The 18,703-nt window shown below is 53.7% G+C and overlaps 1 protein-coding gene across 5 annotated transcripts in view; it reads right to left on the bottom strand.

The window, feature by feature from the left end:
* Positions 1-18,703, bottom strand: part of KCNAB1 (potassium voltage-gated channel subfamily A regulatory beta subunit 1) — a 76,129-nt gene that overhangs the window by 19,658 nt on the left and 37,768 nt on the right. For all 5 annotated transcript variants that reach the window (XM_059822527.1, XM_059822524.1, XM_059822525.1 and 2 more), the window contains exon 2: positions 6,135-6,178. In XM_059822527.1, the coding sequence (XP_059678510.1) occupies positions 6,135-6,178 (44 nt within the window). The remainder of the gene's footprint in view (positions 1-6,134; positions 6,179-18,703) is intronic.

Below are 18,703 nucleotides of genomic sequence, written 5' to 3' on the forward strand. Positions count from 1 at the left end.
AAAATAATCTGTTACTACAAGAGGTTTTTGCCGACAAAAATTCACTCTACCAAAATTCAGGCTCCTTGGGATTCAACGGGTTTAGAATGGGCTTAACTGGCTCAGAGGCTGCTGCGTCGCTGAGCGAGCAGGACCGGGGCAGGCGCCGGAGCCCCTTCTCCGGGGGGGGAACAGGGTGTGCGGACCCGGGACTGGCGCATGAACCCGCTCAGGGAAGCGCCGGGAGGATGCTGTGCTGCCAAAATGCACAGTTTTATTGAAATCTGAAGCTCTTTGTAAAACTAAGTTTGTTTTCCAAAGCTTCCATTTGACAAATTGGAAAAAATTTACAATGCTGCCGAAACATGTCATTTGGGGAATGAAACTCCTCCTGGATTTGTGCCTCAGCGTTTAGCATCACACCAGTCAAAATTAGGAAAAAAAAATAAAATTAGAAGTATTTCTATTGACATCAAGTATTTAAAACCCATCCAAAGTGACTTTTCCCCAGGAACTTTTCCATAAAGCCAACGTCCGACAGCAGCGCAGCCGATGCGCAGCGCTTTCGCCAGCTAGCTCAAAGCATAGCTGCAGTTTAGACTCAGCGGCAGACTCTGGTCTATTGTTAGGAAAAACTTGGGGCAGTATTTCTTTCTGACCACTGCTTCAAAAAAAAAAGAATATCCTGTGGTGGAAACAGTGTGTGGATTTAACTGGATATTCCTAAGCTATAGGAATATTATTTCCTAGATATTTTATATGCATATATAGAAGGGATACATATTTCCTAAGGCGCTGGAAGAAAGAGACGGCAGTGAGCTGGGGAAGCGCCAGGTCCCATATGGGATGCTGATGAGACAGCACGTACTCGCCCTGGCAGACATCGCTCCTGCCCTGCTTCTCCGACCTTGCAAAACACCCCGCGGAAAGCGACACTGAGACACAGAAGAGGAGGCTGCGACATCACCGGTGCCTTTTGCCAGCTTGTCACGACGTCACTTTGCTCTACGGCACACCTTTTCTCTGCGCTTTTCAAGACCTGCACGCCAGCTACGTATAAAACTACGTGTTACTCGTTTCATGGATGGGCCAAAGCTCACATAGCTCACACAAAATCCTCCAGAACTTAGAATTCTGCTTTATATCGGCCCTCCATAAGGAGGGCTGAGGGGTTCAGGCCCTGAGCTGGGAAATTCAGCGCGATTTGGGCACGACGGAGGGGAGATGGCCGTGCCAGAGAGTCGGGCTCTGGTGCTGCTAAGGGGGGAAAATGAAAAGCTCCTGCCCGCCCGCTTGCACTTGCAAAGGGCCTGGTGCAATAGCTACGTAAGCGCTCCCGCATCTTCGTTAAACATGTATCGGCGAGCGCGGCAGAGGAACCTCGAGCAGGAGTCAGAAAGCAAAGAGCGTGCCTGCTGCTAACGCTTGAGCTGCTTTGATCAGTCCCTGGTTAAAAACAGAACAAGAAGAGTCGGCTCCGTTAGGAGACTCTTCCTCTCTTTCCCTCAAAAAAGGCCATTCTGAATTTTTGATACATCACGTTTCTTTGAGTACAAATGAAGTTATTTTTAAAGATGCACATTTAGTGTGTATTTAAACTGAAACTCGATTTCCTGCACGATAGCCCAAGCTCTGCAAACGCCAAGTTTTCACAGGTCAGAAATGCCTAACACAGCTAATGCTACCGAAATAAAGAACCCAAGCAAAGAACACATGTATTTCGAACTAATTTTGCATTTACTTCTGCTCTCTGTAATTGCAATAATCGGGCAACAGCGTCCTGGTTATAACATCCTGGTTATAGCCCTCGGGAAAGGTCCTGTCTCTTATCATTGGAGTAAAATGCTCTGGGTCCCACACAATAAAGATAAGAATGAGAATAGGGTTCAGTTTATCATTAAGCTTCTTTCTGCGGATGAAAAAAATCCAAATGAAGCCTGATTTCCATGCAAAAGCTTCGGAAGTGTTATTTTTATAGGAATACATTAAAATGCGTTTCTGCTGAAAAAAGTGTTGAAGCTGTTTATCCCAAAGTGATTTTTTTGCTTAAGTACGCATACAGGTCCCCAGCAAGGGTGAGAAGAAAAGGAATTATTTATGCACTTTGCGGATTGCACCTCCTCTCTTGAATTGAGGCAACTCCGACCTCGCCGCGCAAGCCGTGCCCCACCGAGCAGCGAGGCGTAACGGAGAGGCAAAATGCTCGAGCGTTCGGGCACGTGGGGAGCAGCCCAAGAGCTGGCGATGGCTCATGTAAGAATAATGAGCACTTTGTCTCTTTAAATATAAGTAATAAGTATACGCAATAGTGGGTATACCCGCCTGTCTCCCCGCTGTGCTCCCAGACCGCGGCGGGGGGGACCCGAGGGGCCTGGGACCCCCGAACAGTGAGCATCATCGGGACCACACAGGTGGGGAATCCTTGCGGTAATTTTTTTCCTTGATAATTGCAAAAAACCAGCCAGGGAGGTGAGTTTTCGCTCGGCGAGGTGATCTCCAAAGCATCAGGTGCAATCGGGAAGGTGAGATGCGCTGTTAGGGTCCCAGCCAGAGCCGGGAGCCGGGAAGGCAGCACCTCCCACCAGCACCCCCGGGCAGTCGGTGTGGGTGGCGGTGGGCGCCTGCACCCAGAGCAGCCGGGGCGGCTGCCGGGGCTGTGGCACAGCACGGTGCCCACTGCTCGGCTCCGATTAAAAAAAAAAAAAATAAAATCACTCCAGAGCGCGCAAGGCGCACTTGGCATTTCAAGCAACGGCTGAGGATGATTCACAGCCTCAGCCAAGGGGAGTATTTTGGAAGAAAAACATACTAGAGAAAGAAATATTTTTTTAAATCATTACTTTTTCCCTTACCAAGTCACCGTCTTTCTCTTGCCTATCCCAATTGGCCGTCTATAAACGCATTCCCCCCCCACGACTCAGCATGGCACTGGCAAATAGACCTCCCACTCCTGCCCCTCGCCCACCACGTTGTTCCCTCGCACTGAAAAGCAATTTCCCAGCTGGAGATCCTCACCTTCGACAGATAATTTTCTGTATTAAAACTAGATTTGGCTCCATTTCCATCACATCACAGAGCCTAGCGAGGTGTGATTATTGCTGGGTTATTTGCTGATGCAAAATTCACCACTCGATAATGTCATTGCCCACAGATGTGTCACCTCTGCAGGGAAAAAAAAAGGATTCCTGGCTGAAAGCCGAAGCTTCGCCTCCTGCCAGTACAATTTTATCCCCGGCTTGCTCCTGGCGAGGACGATGCCACATGGAGATCCAGCACGTGGTCTGGCCTGGTGCTCGAGCGACCGGCACAGGCTCAGCCCTGCACGCTGGGAGCACCCGGGTGCAAATGGGACCCCTTCGCCTCCGCCCCGGGCCAGCGGACCTGCGGGGTTGGGTTTCTCCTACGTGCCGGGTTTGCTCTTTTCCCCAGAGCAAAGCGACGGAGGGGCAACGGCAGAAAACGCCTGGTTTTGTACCCAAAGGTGAGCGCAGGGTATCCCGCCGGCAGCCGCAGGAACCGCTCGTTTTGGAAGGTTTCTTCGGTGCTTTTGCACATTGAATTGGATTTTGGGGTTTGGGATGGCTGGTTTCACCCTGCTGCTCGTTTCCTTGGAGTCGGGGCCCATCACCTTGTTGGAGGCTGCCTCAACGTTTTCCAAAAATCAACAGGCAGCCTCTGCAGGCAGAATTTGCTCTGAATTAATGACAAGAAAAATCTGACCTTGTTTTTCCCCTGCGTCACAATCGCATCACGGAGAGGGCCTCGCGCCAGCCCGCGCGTCTGCCCAGGGTTAGACCGTTAAGATTCCTCGTTTAAAGCCTCGGCTGGCCTCAGCTCACCCAAAGGAGGAGGTGAAAGCCCAGCCCGGAGCAGGGCTCAGCACCGGGATGCTGCAGCATCCCGGGGAACTCAGCCCAGCGGAACAGTCCCGGCTCCGGCGGGAGGTTCAGCGACCCGGGAGTGATGCTCGCGCTCTCAGCCACCGTCACAGCAACTCTTCCCAAATTTCCGTGCTTGTAAAACACACTGCTAACACCCCTCCGACCTCCTGCGCTCGCTCAACACTTCCCGCACCGCAAGCAGCACCCAGCAAATGAACGAATTTGAGTGCGAGCTGGGAGAGGCAGGACGTAACTAAAGGGAGAGCATTGCCGCGGCGCTGCCTGCCTTTGATTTCTGTCCCGCTTCGCGTCTTTCTCCACTTACTTTTTCATACTACAGGATGAAGCACACTCCCACCTTGTTGAGATTTTGGAAGGCTTTTAAGGAAGATTGCTGAGCCTTCAGAAACTTTAGTAAACCTTAAATTAGATTTTCATGCTGCAGAGAGTTTAGGGAAACACATTTATCTTTTAGGGAATGGTGAAAGAGAAGCTATTTAGAAAAGCCATACGAGCCGGCACTCCGAGCAGGCACCTGATGGGTCTGCGGTGGGAGGGGAGGATGAGCTGTGTCGCAGAAGAAATACCCGTACATTCACGGGAAGGTGGCAACTGAATTTCAGGCTTTCCAGTTCTCCCCTCCCCGTTCCTGCAGACTCCCCGAGGGCTGTAGGGATCGCTGCTCCTGGAACAGGCTGAGACGCCCGGCTCCAGATTGGTACCCGGCAGCTCTCCCTTCCCCAGCCTTGCCCTCGCCCGGAGCAGTGCGGCAGCCGCTTGCTCCATCCTCAGCCCCCACTCAGGCCGCGCAGCTGCACTCACAAAAGCTCAATATATTTAGCTGCTGCTGCGGTTCCACATGCTTGCAATTAAAGAAAAGCTCTGCAAAAGGTTTTTTCCTGCTGCTACTTCCTTCCCATAGCTTTCCTCCATCACAACAACGTTAGCTCTCGGTGAAACTGTGAGGATGATAAATAAAATCTCTGCACCAGATAAGACAACTCCTTTCAAAGCCTGGATCTATTTTAACCAGAAGAGCTCTTCTTGGCGGAATAGGCCTTATTTATATGACTTGTGATACAGGGTGACTTTCACTTTTCACTCTATTTTAAAATCAAATCTCAAAGCGCGTTGGAAAAAATGAGCTAACCCCTCGGGTGCCTGCCCCATGAGCACAACCGGCACCGGCTGGGGACGGAGCGGGGAGCTGGAAGGGGTGCCCATCGCCACGGCGGGCACCAAATGCAGGCAGGGTCCAGGTCCTTGCCAGCTCCTGCCTTCACCCACTCGCCCCCGAGGCAGCGGCACAGGAGCCCTGCACACCCAGCCGCTTTCCTAAGGACACGCTGGTGCGTCCACCACCCCGTGCCCACACATCTGACCCCCGGGGGAACAAGGACCCCCATTTAACACAGGGCTGGAAGGGCCCCAGCAGAGCTGAGCACCCAACCCTGGGGGGTCTCTGCGCATCCCCGGGGGCTTCACGCTCCTGATGCCCCAGCCTTGCACCACGGAAGGTGCTCGCAGTGAGAAAAACAGCCTCCTCCATTCTACAGGCTTTGCTTTTTAAAAAAAAATATATATATATGTATGTACTTTTAAGCATTCTTCACGTGAGCAGTTCAACTGCCATCAAAGCAATCACTCGCATGAGTAAGGCCGTCAGGAGTTGCCCGGTCCATCGCACACCCTCTCACCCGGCAGCTGAAGGCCAGCAGCAACGTTCCAGAGCCTGCAGGAACCGCGGCATCACGACAGGACCTGCAGGGCCAGCACGTACGTGCCGCAGCGCTGACAGATGCCCTTTTTGATGAAATATTGATCAGATATTCTTTAGTTTTCAAATCAGTATGGAACACAAATAGCAAGGTACACACACTGGATAAAATAAAATAAAAATCTGCCCGCAGCCCAGGCAGATTGCCGTCCCCGAGACGGGAGCTCTGGCACATAAAGCTCTTGGGGGCATTCACAGACATCTCAGACGCGGTCTCTGCGGGCTGTGCCTCACGGGGATCAGGCTGTATTAGAAGGATTTTATGCCATAAAGCCACATACAGTTCCACTCGGGCGCCATGGGTGGAAAGCATCGCCTCACGCTGTGGGCAAGCGCCTCAGCTGATGCACAGAGCTGTTATTAGCACACGTAAGGGCCTCTGCCGTGAGCCATCTGCAAGGCTGAGCGCGGGCTGGGCTCCGAGAGCACGCTTGTTTTACGGAACAAGAGCAGCTACCGCGGCTGCAGGAAGCGCAGCGGCTGCGGCGGTTACTCACCCAGGCCCAGGCACGAGACTCTCAGTCCGGATTTTCCAAGGTTTCTAGAAGGAAAAGAAAATAATTAGAAAATATTGTTAAGCCCTCAAAGGACACACAGCTTCAGTAACCCGGTGGGAAGCCAGCAGCCGGAGAAGGCGAGAGCCTGCTTTTGTCCGAATCAACCATTCTCCTCCGAGAGGGACGTATCCTCCCTCAGCGGGGACACCAGCCACCCAGTTTGGCGAAGGGTGGGTGCACTGCCATCAGCCTTTGCCTCACTAGGCTGCGGGAGAAGCTCTGAGCACTCCTGGGGCTGGGAATAAACCAAAATACATTCAGATGTATCTCATCTGATGTCACAGAATCACTGATGTTGGAAAAGACCTGTCAGACCATCAGGTCCAACCACCACCCCAACCCCCCCATGCCCACTAAACCATGTCCCGTAGTGCCACGTCCACACGGTCCTGGAACACCTCCAGGGATGGTGACTCCACCACCTCCCTGGGCAGCCTCTGCCAGTGCTTCACCGCTCTCTCAGGAAAGTTTTAACCAATATCCATTCCAAAAGCCCCATGTCATTTGGGGTCCCATGAATAAGGCACACGCATTCCCTTCACTCGCCATCAGTTAGTAGTCATTGTAGTAACACCGATCACAGTATTTGCCTTTTTGAGCGTCGCATTCTTTTTAGTCACCTTCACACTTGTCAAAACGTTCACGTCCATCACAGCAGACCCCTGGGCTGGTTACTGCTCGGGCTCCCAAGCTGGGGAGCTGGGTTTTATTCCCCACGACTAAAACTCCCCTCGATTTCCCAGCCCGAGGGGAGGCAGCGGCTTGATCCCTGACTCCGGCTGCTTTTCAACGTAAGTCAGATAAAGTTATCAGCCTTCTCCCCACCTCCCAGAGCCAGGCTGGAGACAAGATAATTAGCCCTGAGGCCGTGAAATGTGCCATACATTAAACCTCTACCCTAACTTAAACCTACTGCTGCAGTACAAAATACCCTTTTAATTATACCCTCCTGCTTTAACCTTTATGTTACGGCTGGATCTGTGCGATTTTTTTGCCAGATCAAGGCGTAATTTGGGGACCATCTATCTACCTTCCACTGCAGAGCGCCGTGAACAATCACTGCACTTTTTGCTATTCCTAATGAATTATTTGAAGCCAAATAATAATAAAAATAAAAGCCCTGCTCACCCACGGTGAAAGAGGTCGGACAAAACACGTGACATTAGCACAGGTCGTGCCCTGCTCTTCCAGCTCCTCTTTTTACATGCTTGATTTTGTGGCTATTTCAGGTATTTGCTCATGTGGCACAATTTCCGCGGGGGAGAGCAATGGAAGGCATCCCTGGGGAAGCCGGGGGAGCCAGCCCCACGCCCGCGGGCACCCCTGGGGACAGGGGTCCCCACCCTCCCGCCCCTCCCCAGGGCCCCCTAACACCACTGCTGCACCCAAAATTTAGCGCCGCTGATGGGAATTCACAGTTTTGGGAGAGACAGGGATTTGTCCTCAAGTAGCTATTTGAAATGCTGCAGCTGCATTTCCAGCACCACGAGCCCCCGGGCTCACAGCACGGTTGAGGCAGGCACTGACCTGATTTTTTTTCTTTTCTATTTTTTTTTCTATTATTTTTTTTGAGTGAAAGCACAGCTGGACCCCTGCGTAACAAAACCCATCCGTGCACAGAATAGCACAAATGATGCCAATCGTCCCCTGCTCACCAGCACAAAGAGTAACCCTCGGAAAGTGAAAAGGCAAACACCCGGCAGCTGCCTGTGTGCTCCGGAGCTGCCACCCTTCTGGCAGAAAAAAGGAGCCCGGGCTCACGGGATTGGGATTTCCACATGACTTCTGGAGACAGCCCACCCGCTGCGTAATGCTCTTTGGAGAAGTCGAGTGCTACTGTGCATTTCCAAACAGTTTACGCTTATTTTGTAGAAGAGGGGGTTTTTAAGTCCTATTTCTCACCGAGCTGTTCTTTGCCTTTCAAAGTCTGGCTCTGCCTCTGCGCAGGGCACAGCTTGGCCCTCTCTCTACATACAGATAAATATATACATACACATATACCCATTATATAGATGCAAATACATACCCTTTATATAGATGCATATATAAATGCATACGTACACGCACATATACACATAGGGTGAGTGAAACCCTCTGTGTTTGCATGTGTTTATAGGGTACACCCCTCCCCGCAGCAGCAGGGTCTGTCTCAGGGTCTCAGCCCAGGTACCGGCTGCTGTCCTGTCCTCCTTCCCCGCAGGTCCCCTGTCCCCCCGTGCCACAAAGCCGCGTCAGGGCTCGTCCCTCCGCACACTGGGGTTTTGGGACATACAGCACACACACATGGGAACCTGGTTTTGCTCCAGAGAGCGATAACCAGTTCTTTGCAGAGTCTGGTCCGCTAACGAATCTGGACAGAAATATTGTGTTTGAATTCCAAAGCTGTCTTTGCCATTTACTTAGCGCACGTGTGACCGGGGGACTTGGAAAATTTTATGTCTACAGTCAAAAGCCGACAGTGAAAATGCCAAGTCTTTGCAGTGCAAGATCCCTCTTGCAAAATGAGCTCTGAAGCTGCCTGGCAGCTCAGGACGAGGTTGCCTGAGCCCCCGTCCAGCCTGGAGAGCATCGCCGGGTCGCAGCCCCCAGCTACTCCCATCGTTTCCAGCCCTTCTTCACCTGCGAGCACTTTGCTCAACTGCACGCTTTAATTAACAGGCAGGCAGCAGGAAAGCAAACTGGTCACACCAACACACGGAGCTGCAAAACCAGCTGCAAACTCAGCCCGCTCGGGATGGCTCACCTCCCAGAGCGGACCTCGTGCTGCTTGAAAGCACACAGCCACTGATTTGATTACTGGTCCTAGGGCAGAGCAGTCATTTGTCTGCTATAGTAATGGTTCTTGAAACCTGGTTCTGCTCCACCCCCCTAAAAAAACACCAAGCAAAAATATATATATGTATATATTTACATCTGTTTTGCAGCTTCCAGGTGTATGCATATATGTAGATATGTTACACACACATATATATACAGACACACATGCCCGGAAGCTGCAAAATTGCCAAATAAAATCAATGGTCGGTTTCTAAGTAACCGGACAGTAAAAGCCCTTTGTGCTTCCATTGCATTAATTCCCAAGTCTGAGACAATTAACCAGCAGCAGCCCACGCAAACCACTGAGGACAGCTGTGCTGGGATAGCTGTCGGGACAGCAAGACGGGCAAACCCCGACAAAGCCCGAGGTGCCCAGTCAGCATCGGCTGCTCTGGCCGTGCACGGGCTGAGCATCCTCCCCGGGCAAAGCCGCGGGAACCCGTGCCCGCGGGTACCAGGGCAGAGCACTGCCCAACGGCTGCGGTTACCTTTCCCAGGGATCCCACCCGTGTGCAGGGTTGGGGGCTCCGGAGGGATGGCTCGGGATCAGCTGGGAAAGGGGGGGGATCTGCTGCCATCGCCCTCCTGAGTGGTCATGGACAGCTTGGGTTTTCCTGGGCCGGTGGTGGAAGCTCTCAGCAATATATTCAAGGCCAGAAATGATCTTTTTATACAAAATGAATGCATGAATTGGCACTCGGCTATTGCCAAGCTGACACTCGCGTGCTTTCCCCAGGGAAAAGCCATTGTCCCTGCAACCCATGGCCCCTCTGGGGCCGGATCCAGTGCGGCTCTCTGCACACGCCCGGGGGTTTGCTGCACGGGACATGCTGGCTGGGCAAAGCCACGTCCCACCGGCAGCGCTTGGCTCCGGGAGGAAAGGAGAAGATGGTACTTTCATGCATCTTTTTGTTAGTGATCATGGCTCAGTGCATCAGCGTTATTGCCCTGGTTGCCCATCTTTAATCGGCACTTGCTAATGCCAGGCGGGGGGGAGCTGGGGCTCCCCCATGGACAGCCACGAGCATCCACGAGCGGTGGTACCCGACATCCCGCTGGCGCGACAGCCAGCACCAGTGGTGCTGTTCGCTGCTGGTAAAGTCCTGAGCGTGTCATTCCGTCTCTGAGCCCCGAGCTTGCCTGCCCGGAGCAGGCAGCCCAGCCCGCCTCCCGGGGACCTGGCACCACCACCGCTCCTGGGAGGTTATGCTGACGCTATTTAATCACCTTTTCAGGAGGGGGGAAAAAAACAAAAAAGCTCTTTTCAAATTGGAAGTCAGCACTGCTGAGGAATGAAGTAGCCATTAAAGAGGATGTTGCAGGAGTCTCAAGTCTCTCAGGATCACTTTGCCTAACCTAAAAGCAGCTGATTAAAAATCAGCTCTCTTATACATGCTTTTTTTTTCCTTTTTTCATTAGCACAGCTATCTTGCTTCTCCTCTCGCTGATATTCAGCTTCCCTTGTGCTTTGCAGAACCGGAGCAATCGCACTGCTCCCCACAAATCACTGCCCAACCCCGCCGCGCGCAGAGAAGCACCAAGAGTTTTATCCGCGGCCGTACCCGGCTGCCTGGGCACCCGCAGCTGCACAGCTCGGCACCGCCTGATCCGGGACCCTGTCCCCGCAGCGGCAGCAGCGCCTTCCAAACCGCTTCCAGTCGCCAATCTGAAACTGCCTTCATTGTCTTTATCCCAAACTCGCACCACGAGCAAGACCCAATGGTGTTTAACACCTCACCCCTGAATTATTTTAAAACCAAAGCCTGAAGGCAAACACTCCCATGCCGGCGTGCTGCCCAAACGTGGGCTACGGAGAGCAGCGCCGTGACAGGCAAGCCTGGCCGCTGGAGAAAGCTCCGAGGGGACGGCGCGAGGAAAGGTGGGTGGGAGCAGGGGCAGCCCCCGCCGCACAAAGGATGGGGGTTTTCACCGGCAGCTCCACTCAGTGCCCGCAGCAGGAGCCGTGCAAACCTCACCGAGAGCACCCAGGTCACCGAAACCTTTAATAAAGGACATTTATAGCCACACCAACACATGGAATGCCATAGGGCATTAACTTATCTTGTGAAGGGAAGGGATGCACCACGCTGTTTCTGCTCTTTGTCGCTCTGAGAAAGATGTATTTTAAATTTAATTTTAAATCTAATTTTAAATCTTTCCAGTTTCCTTCCCCAGGGAGCAGGCTGGGGCAGGCGAGCATGCCACAGCAGTATTGCCCTGCCCTGGTGCCAGGGGCCGAGCACAGCGAAGAGCACAGGGGACACCGAAAGGCGTGGGGACGCAAAGCCTGAGAGCCCAGCCTTGCACGCTGGTTTAAGATAGCTCTGCTTTCCTGGCGTAAACCAAAGGTGACATTTTCCCTGCCTGCGCAGCCGGGAGCTTGAGCTAACACAACCATCCCCGCAGCACCGGCAGCTTTGCCAGATTGTGCTGGGCTAACGAGCGCAGGGGATTAATGGCTGATTCATTGAAAACACAGCTTGCAACTCAGGGATGTTGTTAAAAACACACTGAGGTACCAAAACAGCGTGCGGAGAGGGACGACATTTCCCTTGACTAGGCTTTTCCAAGCAGAGGGCACGTCCATTTCCCGAGAAAGCGCAGGTTTTGGCGGTGTTCGACGGGCAGGGATGCAGGGAGCACCGTTCCGAGATGCCAGCGGCAGCATCCATGGCCGCGTCCATGTACCGGTGGCCTCCAGGAGTGGCTGCTGCTAAACGCCAGCCAACACCATGCAAACAGCTGGGCAGCACGTGCGCATGGCCCCAGCAGGGAAAAGGCTGGGAAGGAGGCATTAGCCCAGCACCGGCCGGGGCCGGGAGCCCGTGGCCGGCAGGGAACGGCACCTTCCCGCTGGTAAGGAGCGAGCCGAGCAGTGGGACCCGAAACGAGCAGCACAGCCACAGGGCTGGTTACCAATCCCTCTGCCACTTGGCAGGTCTTCACCGAGAAAAATCAAGTTCTTGTTTTCTCTTGCTAGCGGAAAGAGTCACACATACACAGTGCCTGCTCCTTCATCATCCTCCTCCTTCTTCATCCTCAGGCTCAGAGCCACAGTCCACGGCGCTGAAGGGTTTTTTGCCCGGTGGCCTGGCAGGCAGTGCCCCGGCTGAGCAGGCATCAGGTCCTCAGGTGAAGGCGTTATTCCAGCTACGCAGAGACCTGGAAAGTCCTTGCTTGGCTGCGCGTGCCTTTTCCCAGCCTGTGGCAAAGAGCAGAGCCTCTGCCAGGGCAGCAATTATCAGGTCCTGTGACTCAAGGGCACTCAGATCCACTTCAGTGACTAATTCCCCATGTCCCTTGTTTCCAGCAGATGCGCCGCTCCTTATCGGCGGCTCCAGCTCCGGCTGGAGACCAAGCGTGGCTCCCTGTCTCCCACCACGGCTGCTCCTTTATAAACAGAGAGAAGAAAAACACAGCCAAACCCCACCACACAGCTTAATTTAAGCACGGACAAAGCTATACCCATAAAAGATACTTTGACTCTGGACCCAGCTGCCATGCTGAATAAGCCCCAGTTAATTATTTTGCTAGAACCAAGTGGTTAAACAAGACGGGTGCTTACGGGCGGACACCAGTCGGTGCAGGGACACGGACACCAGCCGCCATGAGCACAGCCCGGATCCGGCCCTAGGAACATGCTCAGGGCTGCAAAAGCCTTCAGTTCCCAAAGCTGGGGCGAGAAAAAAAAGCATTTTGCTTGTGAGCCACTTTACTGTGGGCAAAGTTACGGGCAAAACCAAGGAAAACGCTAGAGAGATGTACGAGATTGGAACGCTGGGCAAGAAGAGCTTGTTACGTGTCTGAGGAGCCAGCGTTTGACATGCATGAGAAAGGCCAAGGCAGCAAGCGTTGACTTCAAGAGCTCTTTGGTTCAGCATCAGGAAGACAAAGAGTGACACAAAGGGGCAAGAGGGGACGAACGCGTTCTGCAGAAATACAGAGGGGTGACGAGAGCAATGCGAGGCATCGGGGATAAAGCCTGACAGAAAAGAATTACAGTTTTTCAAGTCTCAGGAACAAAGGAGGGTGAAATCCATTCCCAGGGGATTTTTCCTTGTAATGTGGCCGTGTAGGAAGATTGTGTCCGAAACATTAATTTTGGTTAAAAAGACAAGAACCCAAGGTTTAAAATTGAGATGAATATTTGGCAATGAAAAGTGAGAATAATTTGACTATGCAGCAATTCTAACCCCATTTAACTCCTTCTCGGGAAGGATATTTGATGGGAATAACACCCTAGAGCATTGCTGGCTAACTGAAATCATTCCTGTAATGAGGAAGAAAGAAGACTTACAAGTCAGCTGGAAAGTTTTCCCCTTGTTGCTGGTTTTGCTTTTAAAAGCCTTACTCCAGCTACCCTGCGACCTTCCCAAGCTCCCCATGCAGCGGTGCTGCCCCGGGGCATGCATGGGCATCGCTTCATCAATAACAGCATAATATAAGTGTTCATCGTAGGGAATATCTCTATAAAAATAAACTCGGAACTTGCTACAAGTTGGGGTTTCATGGGCTCTCCCTGAGCTTGCAGGGACGGGCACAGGGTGGCGTGAAAAGGGGCATAAGGGACAAAGCCCCAGCAGCCTCACGGCAGTTTTTCCCTCTTTTCCGACACCAAGAGCTAGGCGTTTCGCTGGAAGAGCTATTCGCAAGCCTCTTCCACATCTCCTCTGCCTAAGCCAGCTTTTTAAGCCACACTAAACCGTTTCTTGCTGAAAACAGAGTCTTTCCCTGGGATGCTGCTGTCCCGACTAACTCGCAGGGTACGTGGGGGGTGGCCAATTATATCCCATGGTCTTTAAGGGCTCGCCTCACCCAGACAAGAGAAAAACCTTCTCAAGCAAAACCGCAGGTAGGCGAGAAGCGCCCAGCCCTTGCCTTACATCAGCAGTGCCCAGCCTGGCCCCTGCCTAAACCTCATTTCACGTGGTAGAGCAGCGAGGATTGCAGAAGACCTGAAAAATTACCCGGTCCTCATTTTATCTCTTGCGCTCACCCGATGCCTCCTTAACGGCTTTTACGGTAACTTCTCGTTTAATTATTTCCTTGGAAGGATAAATGCTGACAGGGCAGTCAGAGCTGAACAAGACCAAAAGGAATGTATAACTTATATATATGCAGCGGGGCCCTGCGGGGGACAAGGCTTGGCTCCGGCGGAAGGCATCCAGAGAGAGGATTTGGTAAAAAACCACCACAGTGACATTTTTCTGACTGGCCACTGGTGAGGCAACACCTGACAGCACAGCCCTGCACCCCTCGTGACACCCCCAGACCTCGCACCCTCCAGTGAGGCACCTGGGTGTCAGCGGAGGGGAAGGTCCCCGTTTCGTGGCCGAGCACCTCGGTCTCCCCTGGGACGAGCGGTAGCTAAACCCACCCTGAGCCAGGCTCCGTGCACCCCGGCGGCAGCAGGACAGGGCTTTAATTAAGTGCCTCACCCAGCTCCTGCATCTGAAGCCCCACATTTGCATGGGTGCCAGGTACCTCCCACAGGCATTGGGGTAGAGGGGCCCCAAAACGATGCATAGAGACACACACCTCCTCCCACACCGCTGGTGGGACTCCCTTCCCCAGTAGCAAAGCATCACCGCGGGCCACGGCCGGGTCTGCCGCCAGCACCGTGCGGGCAGTGGCACGGCACAGCAGCGCCCGGTCGGGTCTGGGGGATTGTCAGAGCTGACAGCCTCTTTAATTAAAGGAAAAGGGGGAGAAGGTGGGGGAGAAAACATGTCTACAAAGCAGCCCGTGCCATATGGCAGGAATGATATTTGTCTCCTGTGGCACGGGGCAGAAAGCAATTGTAATTATTCACTTTTAATTAATTCTAGTGTAGGGGGGTTGGTAAGAGAGCCTGTCAATGGCAGCAAACACCACAGCACTGGAGGCAGCTGTAACACCGGGCAGCAGGGAAGCACGAGCAGCCACCGAGCTCCGTGCCGGTGCCCAGGCAGCGCTGAGCACCCCTCGGTCACTGCTGGCAGGTGCTTCCCCATCCCTCCAGCACCACATCCAGTAAGGGGGGGCCCCAAAACCACACAGACCCAGCTCCCCAGGTACCCCAACCGGGGAAAGCACCTACCCCAGCACCCAGCCCCGGTGCAGAGCAAGCCCATTTCTCCCAGCACTTCAACAAGTAGTGGGGAAGAGCAGTTCCCTTCTTTCAGGCAACCTTCACCATTAATCTTCCAGCCCCATTGCAGCACACCGCGCACAGCATCACCCAGGTACCAGATGCTTCCCATCGCACATGGCTGGAAGAGCAGCGGCTGGAAGAGCAGCGGCTGGAAGCCCATCACAAGCCCCCACATGAGAGCTGAGCCAGCACCCAGCACCCTCCCGGCAGGGATTTATGGTCTGAGCCACCTGTGCTGCTTAATCAACTCATTATCCTGCAAGTGGTTCCTCCTGTTGTTAAGGGACAAAGCAATTATAAGACAATACATCCTGGTTATCCAGGTGGGAGATTTGCTTCGCTGCTGCCCTTTGTTGTTTGGAGAGGGGAGAGTTTGGGTTTGGTCACTTCCACAAACGTGCACGCAAATCAACCCAAATCTTCCCTTCCCGGTGCGGGGCAGGGCTGCCACGGCATCAGGGGGCTGAACCTGCGTCGGCCTCTGCCTCCGTAACCCCACCAGGTCCCCGTTGGTTTGCAGAAGGGGCCGTGGCTCACGTTCAATCCAAAACCATCTGCCTCCGTGTACGGGGTAAACTTCGCCCGCTGCCTGACACCAGGCTGAGCTTACCTGCCACAATGCTTTAGCAAAGCTAAAGCTGATCCCAGCCGGGATCCCAGCCGGGATCAGCCCTGGGTGCTGACAGTTCGCCCCTCCCGCATCCAGCCAGCTCGGAAATATCTCCAAAACAGCCTCGGGTTTGGTGGAGGCTAAAACCAAAGAGTTTAAGATTTTGAAGCAGTAAGCGACGGTTGGGCTGCTTGGAAGATGAAGCTGCCGAGCAGCTTTGCTTCAGCCCGAGGTGCGCTGAGCAAGCCCTGCTTTAGGCGTATCTACTTCCAGTATTCCCGTCTGTACACTGGGATCAGGATAACCATCCTATCTGCCTGCCTGTCCACCCCTCTATCTATCCATCTATCTGCCTGTCTAACCATCTATCTATCTATCTATTTATCAGGAATGAGAGAGAGAAAGAGTGAGAGGTTTTTCTAAGGAAAAACATAAGTTTTAAACAAAATCTCTGGAATAACACATACAATGACTAAAACATTTTCGACTCCACACCCACAGAAGAATCATCAGGCGTAGAAGAGCTCGACAGAAATCAGATAATGCTGTTTTTCGCTTGTTCCAACCCCAGTTTCATTGCTCTGTGTCAGTGTTTTTGCCCACGGAAGCCAACCTCTTCCAGAAATACAAAACTGAGGGGACGGATCCTGCACGGGTCGGTCCCACCGAAGCAGCCCCGATGGCAGGTGACCCCCAGGACCCCATTTCACAAGCCCCTGGGGGCTGCCAGGGAGGGACGGTGTGGGGGGAGTCCCGGGTCCGCGGGGGCATTGCTCGTCCCCCGTGCAGGGCACTGCCGGCTCCCGCTGCCCACGCCACGGTGCCCACGGCCACGCCAACAGCCTTGGCACGAGGGAGGCGTGCGGGGGAGGCAAAACCCAGCGCTCCCCAGGCATTTCCAAGTATTCCGGCATGCGAAAAACATGCAGAGAGCAATGGATGGGGGGAAGGAGGTGGGAGGGGAGAGGGGGGCTTCAAACGGAGCAGAGGGAATCGGGAAGGGCACAAAAACAGCCCCTGGGAGAGGCATCAGCATCTCCGGGTGCAGAGACCTGCACGCAGGTGTCTTCTTGGACGTCCTCCACCTCCACCACCAGAAAGGAGGGGTTGGGGCACCCCGAGCACGGCGCAGCCCTCCTCGCACGCCTGCACGCAGCCTCATGGGTGGGGGGTGAGCCCCAAGGCGGTGATACAGCCCCCCCACCCATCCCATTAAGCAAAACTGGGGAAACCATGAGAAGGTTTTCCTGCATATAAACTGCAGACAGTTTGGCTTATTGCTACAAAAATGTAAAAAAAAAAGTCACTGTTCCCCAAGCTGGCGGTGGGAAAACAACGTTGCTTAGAAACATCCCCATTAGTGCTCCAGAACCGTTCCTTTCTGCACAGAAAATGAATAAAATATGTAATTTGTTCCCGGAAAAAAAGAGGCTGTTTCAAGTAACAACAAAAACCCGAGGAAAGCAGAGACCCTTTCCAGTTGCCCTCTCCCGCTGCAGCACATCCGACGTCCTTCGCCTGTGACCTGCAGAGTGGGGAACAGCAAAGTGTAATCCCAGCTTCGGAGCCGTGCTTGGCCTTAGCGCTTCTGCTTGCTTCGGACCGTAGGAAACCCTCATCCGTTCGGCTGCTTCCCACCTTGATGAACCCTCCTTATCACACCCCGCTTCTCCCCCCTTCAAATGCCAGAGAGAGCCGCCCCACACCCCCTGAGCAAAGGGAGCGATTGCAGACCCCGACCCCATCCCCTGCATTAAAACGGGCAACGAGAGGCAGCTGTGGCTCCCTGAATTTCCCCGCTTGTACCCGGCAAGGTGGGGTGGGAGCCCCCATCCCTGCCCCGTGGGGATGGGGCCGTCCCTCGCAGCAGGAGAACATCTGCGGGGTCCCCCGGGCGCCCTGCGCAAACCAGCGCGGCGTGGCAGGGAGGGGAAGGGACAGGCAGGAGAGGGGCCATCGCCCTCCCGCCCGGCCGAGCTCTCCTCTCCACCGTCACCGAGCCTTTCCCGAGCCTTCCTGGTGCAAAGCTGTCCAAGTTTGGGGCGACGTGTCTCTCGGGCGCTCCCGGAGCGGTGCTGTCGGAGAGACCTACCCCTCCAGCACTGACCACATCTGCAGGGCTTTCGCTCCTCCGCAGACATCCCCTTAGCCTGGCAATGCCAAACCAGAGAGCAGCGAGGATGCGGTACAGCTCGGGCTGAGCAAAGACGCTCCGTGTTCCCGAGTGCTCTGGGAAAACGCACCATCTCCTGGTCTCCTCACAAGTTTCTAAGGTGACCTGTCAGCGTGCGCTCGGGCTCTGGAGCTGCCTGCCTCCCCAGGGGAAGGTGCGAACTGCTTCACCGAGGGGTGCTCAGCTCCTCCTAACATCTCAGAGCCACGTAAATGCTGTTTGTCACGATTCACCGGGCTGCAACAGCCCCCGGTGCAGCTTAGTCTTGCTGTGAACTGAGGGTGAGGCAATGTGGAGCCGTTAATTCTCTTCTTTAATTAATTTGGGTGATTTCCTGCTCTTAAGGCTGAATTTCGTTTTGCCTCATCAGCTCAAAAAGACCTGCAGGTTTTAGACAAGCAGTAGCTGCCCCTCAGCAAGCTCCGATGGCAGGAGGTTGCCTCTAAGTGGGGTGGGTGGGAAGAGAGAAAAATAATGGTTTCTGCCTCCCATTTTGCGAACAAAACACTTCACAACACGCACAGCAGTTTCCACTAAATTACCGCCCATATTAGCAGTAATTGCTGTGATGCAGGATCGCAGCTTTCCACTGTTTTATGTATTTTAAACCCGTTTACAGGTGCGGAGATACCAAAGTGAGGAAGGTCTGTGTGCTGCTGGGACAGCCGCACATCCTCGGCAAGCTTTGGTTACGGGCAGGCGCAAATCACCGGACCCCGCTTCATTTTGGGCAACGCTACAAAAACCGGCGCAACGCCTCACCAGCCGCGTCCGCT

The sequence above is a fragment of the Gavia stellata genome, chromosome 11 (genome assembly GCF_030936135.1).
Source record: "Gavia stellata isolate bGavSte3 chromosome 11, bGavSte3.hap2, whole genome shotgun sequence".
Taxonomy (NCBI): Eukaryota; Metazoa; Chordata; class Aves; order Gaviiformes; family Gaviidae; genus Gavia; species Gavia stellata.